This window comes from Cheilinus undulatus, linkage group 4, assembly GCF_018320785.1.
Source record: "Cheilinus undulatus linkage group 4, ASM1832078v1, whole genome shotgun sequence".
NCBI classification, from domain to species: domain Eukaryota; kingdom Metazoa; phylum Chordata; class Actinopteri; order Labriformes; family Labridae; genus Cheilinus; species Cheilinus undulatus.
The window spans coordinates 1,177,004-1,192,225 of record NC_054868.1 but is presented as its reverse complement, the minus strand read 5'-3'; the positions used below and the strand labels follow the sequence as shown (position 1 = coordinate 1,192,225).

General features: G+C 38.4%; 1 protein-coding gene across 1 annotated transcript in view; it reads left to right on the top strand.

The window, feature by feature from the left end:
- tpcn3 (two pore segment channel 3) overlaps nt 1-12,849 on the top strand; it is a 41,212-nt gene extending 28,363 nt beyond the window's left edge. Inside the window, exons 12-19 of the mRNA XM_041784326.1 lie at nt 105-169; nt 4,053-4,140; nt 4,286-4,355; nt 5,207-5,423; nt 6,329-6,419; nt 9,818-9,931; nt 11,958-12,076; nt 12,516-12,849. Coding sequence (XP_041640260.1) covers nt 105-169; nt 4,053-4,140; nt 4,286-4,355; nt 5,207-5,423; nt 6,329-6,419; nt 9,818-9,931; nt 11,958-12,076; nt 12,516-12,649 — 898 coding nt within the window. The 3' untranslated portion in view covers nt 12,650-12,849. The remainder of the gene's footprint in view (nt 1-104; nt 170-4,052; nt 4,141-4,285; nt 4,356-5,206; nt 5,424-6,328; nt 6,420-9,817; nt 9,932-11,957; nt 12,077-12,515) is intronic.
- The last annotated feature ends 2,373 nt before the right edge of the window (nt 12,850-15,222 follow it).

Here is a 15,222-nt window from a genome sequence, read left to right as displayed (position 1 = left end):
GATGCAGCCGCACATAAAAACGCCTCCTGTTAGCTGCTGGTTTGAGCTTTGGCGTGTTTCTGTTGAAGAGAAGCAGGAACCTTCTGACATGTTTCTGCTTTCAGGTTTGACATGATCATCGTCGTCTCAGCTCTCATCGCTACGATCATCAACTCTGCCATGAAGTCGTGTAAGTCTGGTTTTAGTTACTAAAGTGTTCGAATCAGAACGAGTCTGCAGCTTGAAATGAAAAGAAGACAGCCATGCTGATTTTTGACCTGATTCCCCTTCAGACCAGCGCCAGGCCCCGTTATCAGATGATCTTAGCAGATGTTCCTGTGGTGGGAGGTGTGCTGGGAGAGATTCCACCCTCCCTGATTTCCTCAGAAGACAATCATAACAGTTTAGATCCTAAATATTAAGCATGTTCAGTATTTATGTCCAAAAATCCTCTAGTGTGAGGGAACACCAAGAAGCTGAGTGAAGGAGGAAGCACAGCAAACACAGCCAGGGTGGTGATAGTAAACATTAAAGTTAGAGGGACAGCAGGAACGGAGGAGCAACTTCTTGGTTTTTGGCATTTTCAGGAGTTTCTACAGCTGCTGCATCAAACCACAGTGCAGATGATTTATTGTGTATTTTAAATATTCCTTAGAGCAGGGGTTCTCAACCTTTTCAGCCCGCGACCCCCAAAATTAAGGTGCCAGAGACCGGGGACCCCCACTGGACCTGAAGGTGGCTGAACACAGCCATGACCATTCAAGAACAGTCATGGGCAGATAAGGCCGCCTGGGGTCCAGCCAAACTTTTTTCATAAAAATGTCAGTCCCTTTAAAAAAATAAATTAAATGGGTTTAAAATTGCAAAAATGGATTAATAATGGCATGAAAGGGTGGAAAAGGAGGTGAAATTGGATTTTAAAAGTAGAAGAAATGGTTAAAAATGGCAAAAAATTAGATTACAATTGAAAAAAAAAACAAAAAAAGGCAAAAATCATCACAAATAGCTTTAAAAGGGAGTTAAAAAGTGGGCAAAAAGGTGGAAATTTTGTGAAATGGGATTCAAAAAAATGATGTAAACTGGCAAAAGAGTGTGAACTGAGAAAAGAGAAAAGGCAGGATATTGGTTAAACTGGTAAAAATGGACATACTAGTGAAATGAAATGATTTGGACTTTCCACTTGTGGGACTAATAAAGGAATATCGTACTTTAGCTTAAATGTGGCTAAAATGGGGAAAAAAAATGGGTGTTAAAAGTGGCATTCGGCATAAGTGGCATAAGAATTGGTTAAGATGTGGCAAAAACAGAAAATGGGCAGAAGTAGGTTTTTACCTGGCAAAAAAGTGTTGAGAAAAATTATGAAAATGGGTTAAAATTTGGCTAAATTTGTGTGAAGGGGAAACAGTGTAATATAAAAAATATTCTTAGTTTTTTTAGGGAATCTGGAGACCCCCAACCCTAAGGTTGAGAACCACTGTCTTGGAGCAGGGGTTCTCAACGTTGGGGTCAGGACCCCATTTGGGGGCGCAAGACACTGAGAGGGGGTCTCCAGATGCCTTAAAAAAACATTTTTGAATTACACTGTTGCCACTTTAAACCAGTTTTGCCAATTTTAACATACAGTTGCAAGAAAAAGTCTGTGAACCCTTTGAGATTTCTTGGATTTCTGCATAAATTGGTCATCAAAGTTGTTCCGATCTTCATCTAAGTCACAACAATAGACAAACACAGTCTGCTTAAACTAATACTGCACAAAAAATGAGATGTTTTCATGTTTTTATTGAGCAAAACATGTAAACATTCACAGTGCAGGGTGGAAAAAGTATGTGAACCCCTAGGCTAATGAATTCTCTAAGAGCTAATTGGAGCCAGCAGTCAGCCAACCTGGAGTCCAATCAATGTGATGAGATTGGATGTGTTGGTTAAAGCTGCCCTGCCCTATAAAAAACACACACCAGTGTTGAATTTGCTGTTCTCAAGAAGCATTGCCTGATGTGAACCATGCCTGGCACAAAAGAGCTCTCAGAAGACCTACAATCAAGAACTGTTGACTTGCATGAAGCTGGAAAGGGTTACAAAAGTATCTCTAAAGCCTTGATGTTCATGTGTCCACGGTAAGACAGACTGTCTACAAATAAAGAAGGTTCAGCACTGTTGCTACTCTCCCTAGGCGTGGTCGTCCTGTAAAGATGACTGCAAGAACACAGCACAGAATGCTCAGTGAGGTGAAGAAGAATCCTAGAGTGTCAGATAAAGACTTACAGAAGTCTCTGGCACATGCTAATGTTTGTGTTGACAAATCTACAATAAGTAAAACATTAAACAAGAATGGAGTTCATGGGAGGACACCACGGAGGAAGCCACTGCTGTCCTAAAAACACACTGCTGCACGTTTGAAGTTTACAAAAGAGCACCTGGATGTTCCACAGCACTACTGGCAAAATATTCTGTCCATAGATGAAACCAAAACTGAGTTGTTTGGAAGGAACACACAACGCTATGTGTGGAGAAAAAAGGCACAGCACACCAACATCAAAACCTCATCCCAACTGTGAAATATGGTGGAGGGGCCATCATGGTTTGGGGCTGCTTTGCTGCCTCAGGGCCTGGATGGATTGCTGTCATTGATGGAAAAATGAATTCCCAAGTTTATCAAGACATCTTACAGGAAAACTTTAGTCCATCTGTCCACCAACTGAAGCTCAACAGAGGATGGGTGATGCAACAGGACAACGACCCAAAGCATAGAAGTAAATCAACAACAGAATGGCTTCAACAGAAGAAAATACGCCTTCTGGAGTGGCCCAGTCAGAGTCCTGACCTCAGCCTGATAGAGATGCTGTGGCATGACCTCAAGAGAACGATGCACACCAGACACAGAACTGAAACAGTTTTGTAAAGAGGAATGGTCCAAAATTCCTCCTGACCGTTGTGCAGGTCTGATCTGTAACTACAGGAAACGTTTGGTTGAGGTTATTGCTGCCAACGGAGGGTCAACCAGTCATTAGCCTAGGGGTTCACATACTTTTTCCACCCTGCACTGTGAATGTTTACATGTTTTGTTCAATAAAAACATGAAAACATCTCATTTTTTGTGCAGTATTAGTTTAAGCAGACTGTGTTTGTCTACTGTTGTGAATTAGATGAAGATCAGAACACATTTGATGACCAATTTATGCAGAAATCCAAGAAATCTCAAAGGGTTCACATACTTTTTCTAGCAACTGTATTTTTGCAACTTAAAACCCATTTTTTGTCCATTTTAAACCCTTTCCACCACTTTCTTCTGCCTGTTTTTGCCCCTTCTAAACCAAATCTTGCCACTCTCTGCCTATTGTTGGCTCTGTTGTCCCATTATTGCCACTATTAACCACTTTTACCACTTTTTACGCCACATTTTATGATCTGATATGTCAATTTTTGTCAGTTTCTGACTATTTCTACCTCAGCTAACCCTTTTTTGTCATTTTATATAAATTTTCATCCCATTTCACCAAATGTCCACCTATTTCTGCCACTTGAACACTATTTCAGCCACTTTTTAATCCACTTTTACCACTTAATATGCACGTTTTGCCTCCTTTATGTAATTTCTGGCATTTCTGACCCATTTCTGCTACTTTTAAAATCTAATTTCACCACCTTTCCTACCATTTTTGCCATTATTAACCAATTTTAGCTATTTTTAACATATTTTAATTTCGCTTTTAACAGAAGGATTTACATTTTTAAGAGGGCTACCTACTACACACATGAATTAAAATGTTTGTCTTTAGTAAGAGTGGTTATAATTCAGGTTAAATATAAAATACCACAGCTTAACTTTACAGTGGACCAGGGTTTTGCTGATTTCTCCCCCTTGTGGACGGCCTTGTCTCTACATGACTATCCTAGGATGTTCATGGCTGTGTCCAACCTTCAGGTCCAGTGGGGGTCCCCGCTCTCTGGCACCTTTATTTGGGGGGTTGTGGTCTGAAAAGGTTGAGAACCCCTGCCTTAGGAAAATGGGTTAAAGGCCATGTTTTTGGGAGCGTAATAATCTCTTCATATCTTTTCCGGTTGTGTCGATGCAGCGGGCGCTTACACCAGCCGTCAGATCCTCGACATCGTCTTCATCCTGAGAGTCCTGCGACTGATCCGAGTGGTCGACAGCATCAAAAGGTTCAAACTCCAGATCCAAACACAGCCGGTTATTTTTGTACATTTAAACACGCGGAGGTGTTGATGATGACTAACTCATGTCTCTTATCCACGTAGAACTGTTTTATTTTGGTAGTTTTTTCACCAGTGATGTACTTCCTGTTAGGTTTCGGACCATCATCAACACCCTGATCCGGATCGGACCGGCCATCCTCACCTTTGGACAGCTCATCATTGTGAGTACTTCCAGCCTAAAGCAGTGATACTCAACGTCTGGAGCCACATGTGGCTTTTTCGTGATTATTTTCGTCTCTTTTATGTCTTAATTTTAAATGTTATTTTTACTTTTTACCCTTTTCAAAATTGTTTTGCCACTTTTCACCCAGTTAAGCTACCTTTGCCATTAAATACCACTTTTTTTCCTACTTTTTATCAATTTTTGCTACTTCTTTTCACCACTTTTTCCATTTTTTGCCACTTTTATCCCATTTTTGCCAATTTCCCAACTTTTTTGCCACTTGTTGCCCATTCAAGCTACCTTTAGGCATTAAATACCACTTGTTTCCTATTTTTTGCCCATTTTTGCCACTGCTTTCTGCCACTTCTATCTCATTTTTGCCCTTTTTCAAGATTTTTTTGCCACTTTTGACTACGTTTTGCCCATTTTAGTCACTTTTCACATTTTTCCCATGTATTTCCCCTTTTGAACCATTTTTTGTCACCTGTAACTTATTTTTTGTCACTCCTCACCCATTTTGCTACTTTCTGACCCTTTATTCATTTTTTTCTCCCTATTTTTAACTTTTATTGTGTGTGTGTGTGTGTGGGTGGGTGTGTGTGTGTGTGTGTGTGTGTGTGATGGAATGTTGGTACTGTCTCAGTGAGATCAGAGCTAGCCTCTCCTGGAGAACAGCATAGCAACAACAGGCAGAGCTAACCTGATTGGTCCATCCTCTGCCTGTTTCCTCTTGGTTGGTTCATTAAAGATTAAATGAAATAGGTTTTAGTTTTTGGGATATTTCAGTGAAGAGTGGGGCTAAAATGACATGCAAACATCCTGGTGATGAAGCTGGCTCCTCCCCCTCAGGTGGTGTACTACATCTTCGCCATGGTGGGGATGGAGCTGTTCAAAGGGAAGTTCAAGTACTACGAGGATCCCAACGACCCGGCGGGGAAGTACTGTGGGAACCCTCTGCTGGAAGGAACGTCCTTCGCTCATCTCAACTACTGCAAGAACAACTTCAACAACGTGGTGTCGTCCTACATCCTACTGGTGGAGCTGACCGTGGTCAACCAGTGGCACGATATCCTTTAGACGGACGCCTCAGGGTCAGCTGGTGGCGCCTGGACTAAAACGTGTGAGAAAGGGTCAAAAGAAAAATATTTAGCCATCTCTGAGGTTTTAAAACGCTTCATAGACGAGTTTCACTAAATTCCTCTCACAGATCAAGTCAGAATTTTGGAAAATGATAATAATAATAATAATGATGATAATAACAGTAATTATTATTTTCATTATTTTTATAATCATTATTATTATTGTTGTTATTATTATTTTATTATAATTATCATTATTATTTATATTATTATTATTGTTATTATTATCAGTATTATTATTATTATTTGTATTATTATTTTTATTATTATTATTATATTACTATTACTGTTATTTCTATTATTGTTGTTGTATTATTATCATTATTATTATAATTATTATTATTATTATTATTATTATATTACTATTACTGTTATTTCTATTACTGTTATTTCTATTATTGTTGTTATATGACTTTTATTATTATTATTATTATTATTATTATCATTATTATTATTATTATTATTATATTATTATTTTATTATTATTTCTATTATTGTTATTATTATTACCATTATTACTATTATTATTATTATGTTTATTATTACCATTATTTGTATTTTAAATATAATTTTTATTGTTGTTATTACTATCATTACTATTATTGTATTATTATTATTTTTTGTAATATTATTATTATCATTATTAGTATTATCACTATTATTATTGTCATTGTTATTGTTATTATTACTTTTTTTGTTTTTATTATTTTTATTTTATCATTATTATTATTACCATTATTATTATTATTGTTATTACTATTATTGTGATTATTATAATTATTTCTATTAATATTCTAGTCCGTGTTTCTGTGATTCCTTAACGCGCCCTCACTGCTCAGCAGCGGCTTCACCACCGTCACCCATGTGTCAGCGCGGATCTTCTTCATCTTCTTTCACATCATGGTCGTCATCGTCATCATCAAGTAAGGAGAACGCCACCCTCCTTATCTGCCCACTCTAAAAGAGAAAATGACATTTATAGGGTGGATACTGCTGTGGTATTTAGCCGGAACCTTCCTACTGCCCCGCATGTCTCTCTCGCTGATTCTGACTCTCTTCACTGTCCTCCATGAATAACGGCACTAAAACCTTACCATATTTGAACCCTTCATGTGAAGCAAAAATCCAAGATGGCCGACACATGGAGGGGACCCTCCCTGAATGAAAGATTTATTCTAAATTAATAGAAACATGAAAATTTTATATGTTTATATGTGACTGAATAATTTGGATGGACCTGAATATAAATATTATGTTTAACTTTTACCAAGTTTGTTTCACTGAATGCTTCAAGGCTAAATACGTCACACCCCACCCTCAAGAAGAAGTTTAAATATTGAGGAGAAAAAAATCATTGTAATACTGAGAGAAAAAATCCAAGGGTTAATTTAAAAGTATCAAATAGTCCATTTAACAAATGGTTTTAAGAAAATTTAAATGGTTAAAAAATTGAAATGATTATGAAAAAGACAAATGGCCAATTAAAAGTCGAAATCTTGAGAAAAAGTGGACTAATGGATTAAAATGAATTAAACACAGAGGAAAAAGTGAAATGATGAGGAAAGATTTAAATATTGAATCAGAAACATTAAAAACTAAGAAATAAAATCAAACCGTAAAAGTGAAAAAGTAGCAATAATCCATTAAAATAATATATGAGGAGGAAAACTTCAACTAGCCAATCAAAACAAAAAAAGTGGTTTAATGGCTAAAAATGAATAAAACGGAGGGAAAAGTCAATTTAAAAAGTAAAATGTTCAGAAAAATGTCAAATAGTAAAGAAAGTGAAAATATAAGGGGAAAGGAGATAAAAATTTTGAAAAGTTGAAATGCTGAAAAAAAACTGAATAGTGAATCAAAAATTTATTGTTGAAGAAAAAAATGAATCTAAAAGAAGTAAAATAATAAAAAGTTGAATCCACAGTATAAAGTGGCAGCACTGAAAAAAAAAAACATTAGCAGAATAAAGATGAATGATTAATATAAAGGAGTCAGAAGGTTAGAAAAAGTTAACTAGTCAGTGAAAATGTGTTGAAATTAAATTTAAAAGGTAAAAAAACTAAATATTGTGTTTTAGATTTAAACAATCTTTAAATCTAAATATCTTCATTTATTATTTGATTAAAATGTTGATATAGTCAGAAGGTTGAAAAATATTACTGTTAAAAAATCGAGTTGTTGATTTTTTTTTAATTAGAAAACTGCGGGGGCTGCGGGGGGCCCCGCCCTTGCCTGATCATCTTTAGGATAGCAGATATATGCACTGCTTGTGGTGTGGGCAGAAAGAGCATCTGGAATCATATACTCCTTTCCCACTGGCCGAAAAACCCGTTTAAACCCGCTAACAATCGGCTCCTGTCTGCAGTGGGAGAGGCTCTAATCGCCATTCAGACCCGGGTCAACTGACCCTGCAATGGACACGGGTTTTTATCGGCTCGCCTCCGATCGCCTCCAGTGGGAACGTCACACCCGGGTGAACACGGGATGACTTTGGCGTGACGTGCCTACGTTAATATTAATATAAGTAATACGTTTATGTTCCTTGTCTGTTGTGATCTCATTGATCCTTTTTGTTGTTGTTGTTGTTGCACAGAAACTTTATTCTGTCTGCTGTGCATTCAAGCCTGAGGAGGCAGGAGTTTAAAGGCAGAAGTTTCACAGCATGGCAGCGCAGTTTAACGGCACATATAAACAAAAAAAATGCTTTTCTGGCTCGCTCTTGTCATAATGAAGATATCTACTGAAAGCTGTTGGTTTTTCGGGAACCAGTCAGGCTTCTGCAGCCTTGGATTTCTCATGGTTTATCACATGTACAAACGCAGCTGGAGAATGAGAGACTTTTCTAAAAGGTTGTTTCTAGTTCCCTTTATCATATGTCTGCTCCTTGGAAATGACTATATATTCTTTTTTTAGTTTTCACCCTTAAATCTCATTCTGAAAACTGCCGTCTCCTCCATCAGCTGTTCAGCCTGATGACAGCTGATGGAGGAGACAGGAGTTTGGCAGGCTGAAGTTTCTGTTTTAAATCATGAAAAAGATCGATGTTTGCCTAATATTTCCAAGAAGCAGATAGATGTGAAAAATTGAAATAGAAACACTGTTTCACATAAGTAGGAAGCGCTGCGCTTTACTGGAAAATCCATGAGAAATTCTCCAACGTGATGACATCAGCTTGACGTACTGGACGGAAAAAACAGCCACGCAGCTCGTCTGCTGGCGATCAGACCCGGGTCTGCTGGCAATGGGAAAGGAGTCACTTGCCGATTGATAGCGGGTTTACCCGTGTTTAAAAAACCCGCTTTTAAGCACTAATTTTAGTGGGACAGTGGTAATACAGAGAAACCAGTTACAGCTCTCCCTGCTGCTGGTAAACCTGGTGTCCTGTGTCTGAGGTGAAAATTCCAGTCTCTCAAATGTTATAATTAATTATTCATAGAAATGTTGAGAAAAATGGATTCTCAATAGCTTACATGCAACAGCAACTTATTCACAGTGAAGGTTCTAATATCTGTGGCTCTGATAAATGTAGTTTATAATAAAGAGAGCAGTGATGATCCACGCAGACCAGCGACCCGTGTGCAGCTACCGCCTTTAGAGTGCTTTTATAAGACAGCATTGGTCCGTTAGAGCACTGATTTCTACTGTACTGCACTATTTACTGAGAAATACTGTCAGACTAGACGATCAGCTGATTCTGTTTTATCACCTCAGTCATTTTCTGTGAGCAGTGCTGTTGCCGGGTTGGCCAGGGAGGAGGAGCTGACTTATTCATACCGACGAATATAAAAAAATACAAGGGACCACTTAAGGCGAGCTGCAGGGGGCCCTGTGGATTTGCGTTACGGGGCTGGGTGTACCGTTCTAAAAAAGAAGTTAAAATGTGAAAAAAAATAAGTCGAATAGTCGTTCTAAAAAAGTTGAAATGACAGGGTAAAATCAAATCTAAAATTGTATTACAACATTTTTCTCAAAGCTCATGTTAAAACCTCGTGTTTTTTCTTTCTCACTGCTAACTACTCTTTAACCTGGACAGGATGTTTCTGTGAGATTTTTCAAAATAAAACTCTCGTGTGTCTTCTGTGTCTGCTTAAAGATTAATTTGTGAAGAACGTTGATTTTTTTGTATAAATTTAATTCTGCTCTAAAGTCAGAAATTTAAACATGGAGCTCTATGGGGGTGGGCTCACTGCAGGACACAGCCTCTAGTGGACACCAGAGGAACTTCTGTGTTAGCTTCGGTTCTCAGCCTTGGGTTTCTGGTAGGTTTATTATCTTATATGTTATTTAAGTGATGACGCATCATTTCCTGTCTGCCCTCCAGCATCTTCGTGGCGTTCGTCCTGGAGGCGTTCTTCGTGGAGTACTCGGTGGAGAAGAGCGACCTGCAGACGTCTCTGGAGAAGAAGATCGAGGAGCTGGAGCTGGCTGTGGCTCAGTGAGTTTGAACAAGAAGCTTTATTAACAAACAGACCCAAAACAATCGACGGTTACCCACAGAGGAGCTGGGAGAAGATGAAGTTCTTTTCCTCATGCTGACGGTCCTTTTTGTCACCTTTTGGAAAAGTGGGTGGAGGGCAGTGTTGAGCAAGTTACTGAAAAATAGTAACTAGTTACAGTTACTAGTTACTGCTTGCAAAAAGTAACTGAGTTAGTAACTGAGTTACTGCTCTGTAAAAGTAACCAGTTACTTTGAAAAGTACTTTTTTCTCATTGTAGCCAACACTTCACATTCATGTGTGTTGTTGTGGCAGTGTGAGAGGAAATACCTCTATTTTCATATAACATTGTAGCTGTTATTATGTTGAACAAGGTGAAACAATAGAACTCAGTAGAAATGTCTCTCTACTTTTGACAGTGTTAAAGCATTTTTAACACTGTTTAAGAAGTCTCAGATGGATATAGACTACTCTACTGACAGTAAAGATTAAATCCCGGCTGCTCTCTAAATATCTTTCTGCATAGTTCCTATCCCTTGTCTTATCTTTTTCTCCCGTTATTTTTCTGAAGTCAGCGGTCTACACAGCTTATAGTTAAAAATAAGATCTGTGTCCAATAAAAGCTGATGAAACTTACACGTTTTGTTCATAAAGATAACCTTCACAAATTGATAATACTAGAAAAGCACTCGGAGAGCGCAGACCTCCACCATCAGCCCTATCTCCCAATAGTACAGAATCCTTTAAAAAAATTCCTGGATCCAGACAGTGATCTGGATCACTCCCAAAATCTAATCAGTTCTTCCTTATGCCATTCCTTACATTTCCTGAAAATTTCATTAAAATCCATCCATAACTTTTTGAGTTATGTTGCTAACAAACAAACCCTGCCGATCACATGACCTCCTCGGCGGAAGTAATAAGCATTACATGTGGTTGTTAATCTAACTAATGAAAGTAAAAAGCTAGCGTCATGCTATATTGAGCTACAACACGGTCGACTGAATTTAACGTCATCACCGCGGATACAAGCTAACGGCAGGCTCAGTTGCCGCGCTTGGGATGATGACTTATAGTACGCTGTAGTCCTTGCTAGCTGTCTTTTAGCAGCTGCCTTTATTAAGACGTGAAAAGACAGAATTCAAAGGTGGGCACGTTTCAGATTTGTTTTATGTTGTAGGATAAAACGTTAAACTCTCTTGAGCTTGTGTTCACCACAGACCTTATTTCAGGCATTTTACCAAAAACTCATTCAAAAACCCCAGAGACTTTCAGACGACAGAACCGGAAGTGCTAAAATGCTAACTCACTTCTGCACCTCTCTATAAACCTGAGCTCTGAGCAGGAAGGAGTACGCTCTCACACGAAATGTAGGTCATAGAAAAATGACTTCTAGTTTATATTTGAACCATTCAACCCTTAACTAATGCTGCTTTAGGAAATAAAATTTGAATTATGTAATTATTTGCCATTTATTTAGTAATTGGCATATTTTCCAGCTGGACATATTGGACGATCAGATCTTTATCTGCTTGGCAGTTATGTGTCATAAAAAAACAATGTCGGCTAACATAAACCCAGCAGCTGTTTAATGACTTTCTATTCAAATTAATTAGCGTAATAATATAAAACTGTATGTAAATATGTACTAGCAAAAACATAGTTTTTTAAATAGTTGATCATTACGAACATATCATAAGCTTGTGACAATTTTTAAATCAGCTGTGAAATCCATATGTTGTGTAGCATGTCTTCTAACTTGTTGAGTAAATAAAGTTAAATTCAAAGTCATGGCAAAAGAATAAACATTCACTTTATGAGTCAACTTTCATTAGAATGCATGGCTTAACCGGCCAGAGTCCACTGCAGTAATGGCGGCGAGTCAACTTCCAGTGTTTCTCGTCTGTACAATCCGTTAAAGCTTATGAAACATTCTGTCTTCTGCTGATGTCATCCTTTGACATTTATAGAACATTCCGTACATCAAAGCCATTCCGTTCTAACCTCCTCTCTCTCCGCCACCAGGGAAAAGCTGGAGGAGAACCTCGTCGACGCCATGGAAACGATGGACAACGACCTGGGAACGGGCCCGACAGGAACGACGAACAACAAACCGACACTGATGTTTAAAATCGCCTCAAAAAGTAAGAAGTTAGTTCATGAATTATTTCATCAGCTGATTCTGCAGAGAGCCTCTAGTGGACACTGGAGGAACTGCGGCTTCTTACACTGCTGTTGTACCAGTTTAGCTTCACTTTTCTTTGCTGGGGTTCACCACCTGGCAGCATTAGTTTGGCTTCTACTGCCACCTATTGGCTGTATTGTGAACTGTGAATCTGTGATGTATCTTTGAAAACTGCCATCATGGCATATGGAGCCTTATTGATCCTGTCACATCCTTATTGGCACAGATTTCCTGACTGTTTGTTGCCATATTGATTTTCCAGGCCTGCCCAGCAACAGTTGATTTCAGTTTATCAGGATTTAATGGTTCGTCTGTTGGGATATCAGGATGTCTTTAAATAGAGAGAGGTGCTCTTCATGTCAGTATTGATCATCAGTGATTGATTTTTTTTCTTCCAGGATATCGGACAGTGGACGCTCTGCTGCAGCGCATGTTTGAGGCCGATCTCGACCCCGAAGACTTCGCCGGGACAGACGACCTCGAGGCTCAGAGCAACGGAAACTTCTCCAACCCTGCGTTTGACTCTGCATAGACTTTACTGTACAGATATAAATATATAAAGGGAAACAGATTCTATCATTTCTAAACATTTTTATACTCCATATCGTCTCAAATCTGATGTTAATCCGTGCGATGTGTTAAATATCTTGTTATATTTTTGTATTTCTGTCCTGTAGCTCTGTGGTGAAGCACGAGCATCAGTATGTTCACATAAAGATTATTTACACCCAAGATTCATCCCTGCAGCGTTTTTATACTCATGTTTGACTCGGGTCTGTTTTCCTCACAGTGACGTGGGTGAGGAGCAAGGAAAGAGGGAGATGACCGGCACCAGGAGGGTCTGATTGGAGGATTCTCTTCATATTTTCCACCCTCCTCACTCACAGAGTGTGTTATCTAGTTTTATAAAGAGATCATGCTGCCTTCATCGTATCCATGCTTGAAATGTTATATTCTGACCTGTGCTAGCAAGGGCTAAACTCTTTAGCCAGTCAACACGACTGCAACCACAGAGACGGCGCTGCTTCACACTTTAGCCCTCTAGTCACCCAAAAAGCTTCTGAATGAAGGTAAAAACAGGAGAGATTCCTGTTTTAGACTAGAGTCATCGTACGACCAAGGCCAAAGACCTGGAGAGTATTTTTAGGTTCTAACCCTTGTGCCCTCCTCGGCATTTTTGGCCATTTTTCTCCCGTTTTTTTTTTATTTTGTGACCATTTTGTCAGTTTTACAGCTTGTGGCATGAATTTTTACAGGAACTTTTCCTTCTAGTTAAATTTTTGAAATCCAACATGTTTTACTCTTAAATGTCATTCAGACTCTCTCAGTGAATTTTCTACCCTCTGGACACCTTTGAGGCCAAAAATGTACACGTACAAAAACCTGCCATTAAATCAGCATACATCAATATTTTTTTATACTTTTTTTTTTCATAAATCTCTTTAACAACTTCAGACCTGCTCAAATCTACCAAACATTGAATAATTTTCAAGACTTTAACCATTTAAATGCCAGTTTAATTATTTGAAATATTTTATTTTTTACTACAAAAAACACACAACGTGAATTATTTTCCATAAAATTAATAGTAGAAAGATGGGGCTTTGGTGCTGATGAGAGTCTTGGATGGGTCAAAGATTAGCAACAAAATTAATTTTTTAATTTTTTAATTTTTTTTTTTAAATTAATTTTTTAATAATATTTCATAATATACCGGGAAAAAATACAAGAATTTCGTGCATGGTCCTAGAATGGGTAAATGGTTGAATCTGGTTGAATAAGGTAAAAATGTCAAATTTCGCTAGACTTCTTCACATTGAAATGCTGACATTAAAGAATGCATGATTTGTACTGCAATGACAGTGAGATTAAAAAACCTGGTTTTAATGGAAGTCAATGGGGGCATTTTTGCCTCGAAGGTGTCCAGAGGGTATTTCTGACATTACATAAAAAATATTAATGCAATCAAATCCATTTTGTTGCTAATCTTTGACCCATCCAAGACTCTTATCACCACCAAAGCCCCATCCTTATACTATTTATTAAATGAAAAATAATTCCCTTTTTCTGTTTTTTAGTAAAAAATAAAATATTTCAAATAATCAAACTGGCATTTAAAGGGTTAAAATCTTGAAAATTATTGAATGTTTGGTAGTTTTGAGCAGGTCTGAAGTTTAAGAGATACACGAAAAAAAGTAGAAAAAAATATTGACGTATGCTGATTTAATGGCAGTTTTTCTGTACGTGTACATTTTTGCCTCGAAGGTGTCCAGACGGTAGTAAATTTGAAGAGGGCACAGGGCGAACTCAGACTTTTTCTGGTGGATTCTGCTTCATGGAGAGCTGATTGGAGGATAAATCCAGGATCCTGGACCTGAGAAAGAAAACATTTGTGATGAGTGAAAAAAACAGACAGACAGCGTCCACATTGACCAAGACTTTACTTCACAGCTCAGTGGCCTCCATCCCGTACAAACACGACCAGCACACCTCAGCAGGACCCGAGCAGGCAGGACGTCCTCTCATGGTTAACCCTGTTTTTCTCATGCGTTAAAAAACAGGCGTAGTGCCAACACATTGGAACAGAAGGTTAAAGACTTGAAATTTACAATTTGCTTGGCGAGATAAAAAATAAAGACGTCTTTATGGGGAATGATTCTTTTCTGTACAATTCAGAGCGCTAATGTAAACCGAAGAGCCAGAGAACGATGACTAAAGCATGCCCATGGTCACACCATGACGAGGAGGCGAGCGGCCGAGCTAGTTATTTATCATCACATCTTCCCTTTGTCCAAGACCAGAATGAGCACAGCATATATGAGGAATCTCTATCATGTCAACATATCGGGCATCACATCAGTCTAACTCATCTCTTTTTTTGGCATACGTATCCCAACAGGAAGGGGAAGCGTTATCAAAGATTTAAAGGTACAGATCGTTGTACATGTTGCTTTCTGTCGTCATATTTGTGATATATTTCACCATGCAGAGTGAACCAAGCAGAGAACGGTCGATAGAAGAGAAGAAGAGCCGTGGGAGGGCCGATTAAGGACGGTGGTCACTCAGCGTTTTTACAGAGCACGCCATGTTTGCAGCTCCGCCAGC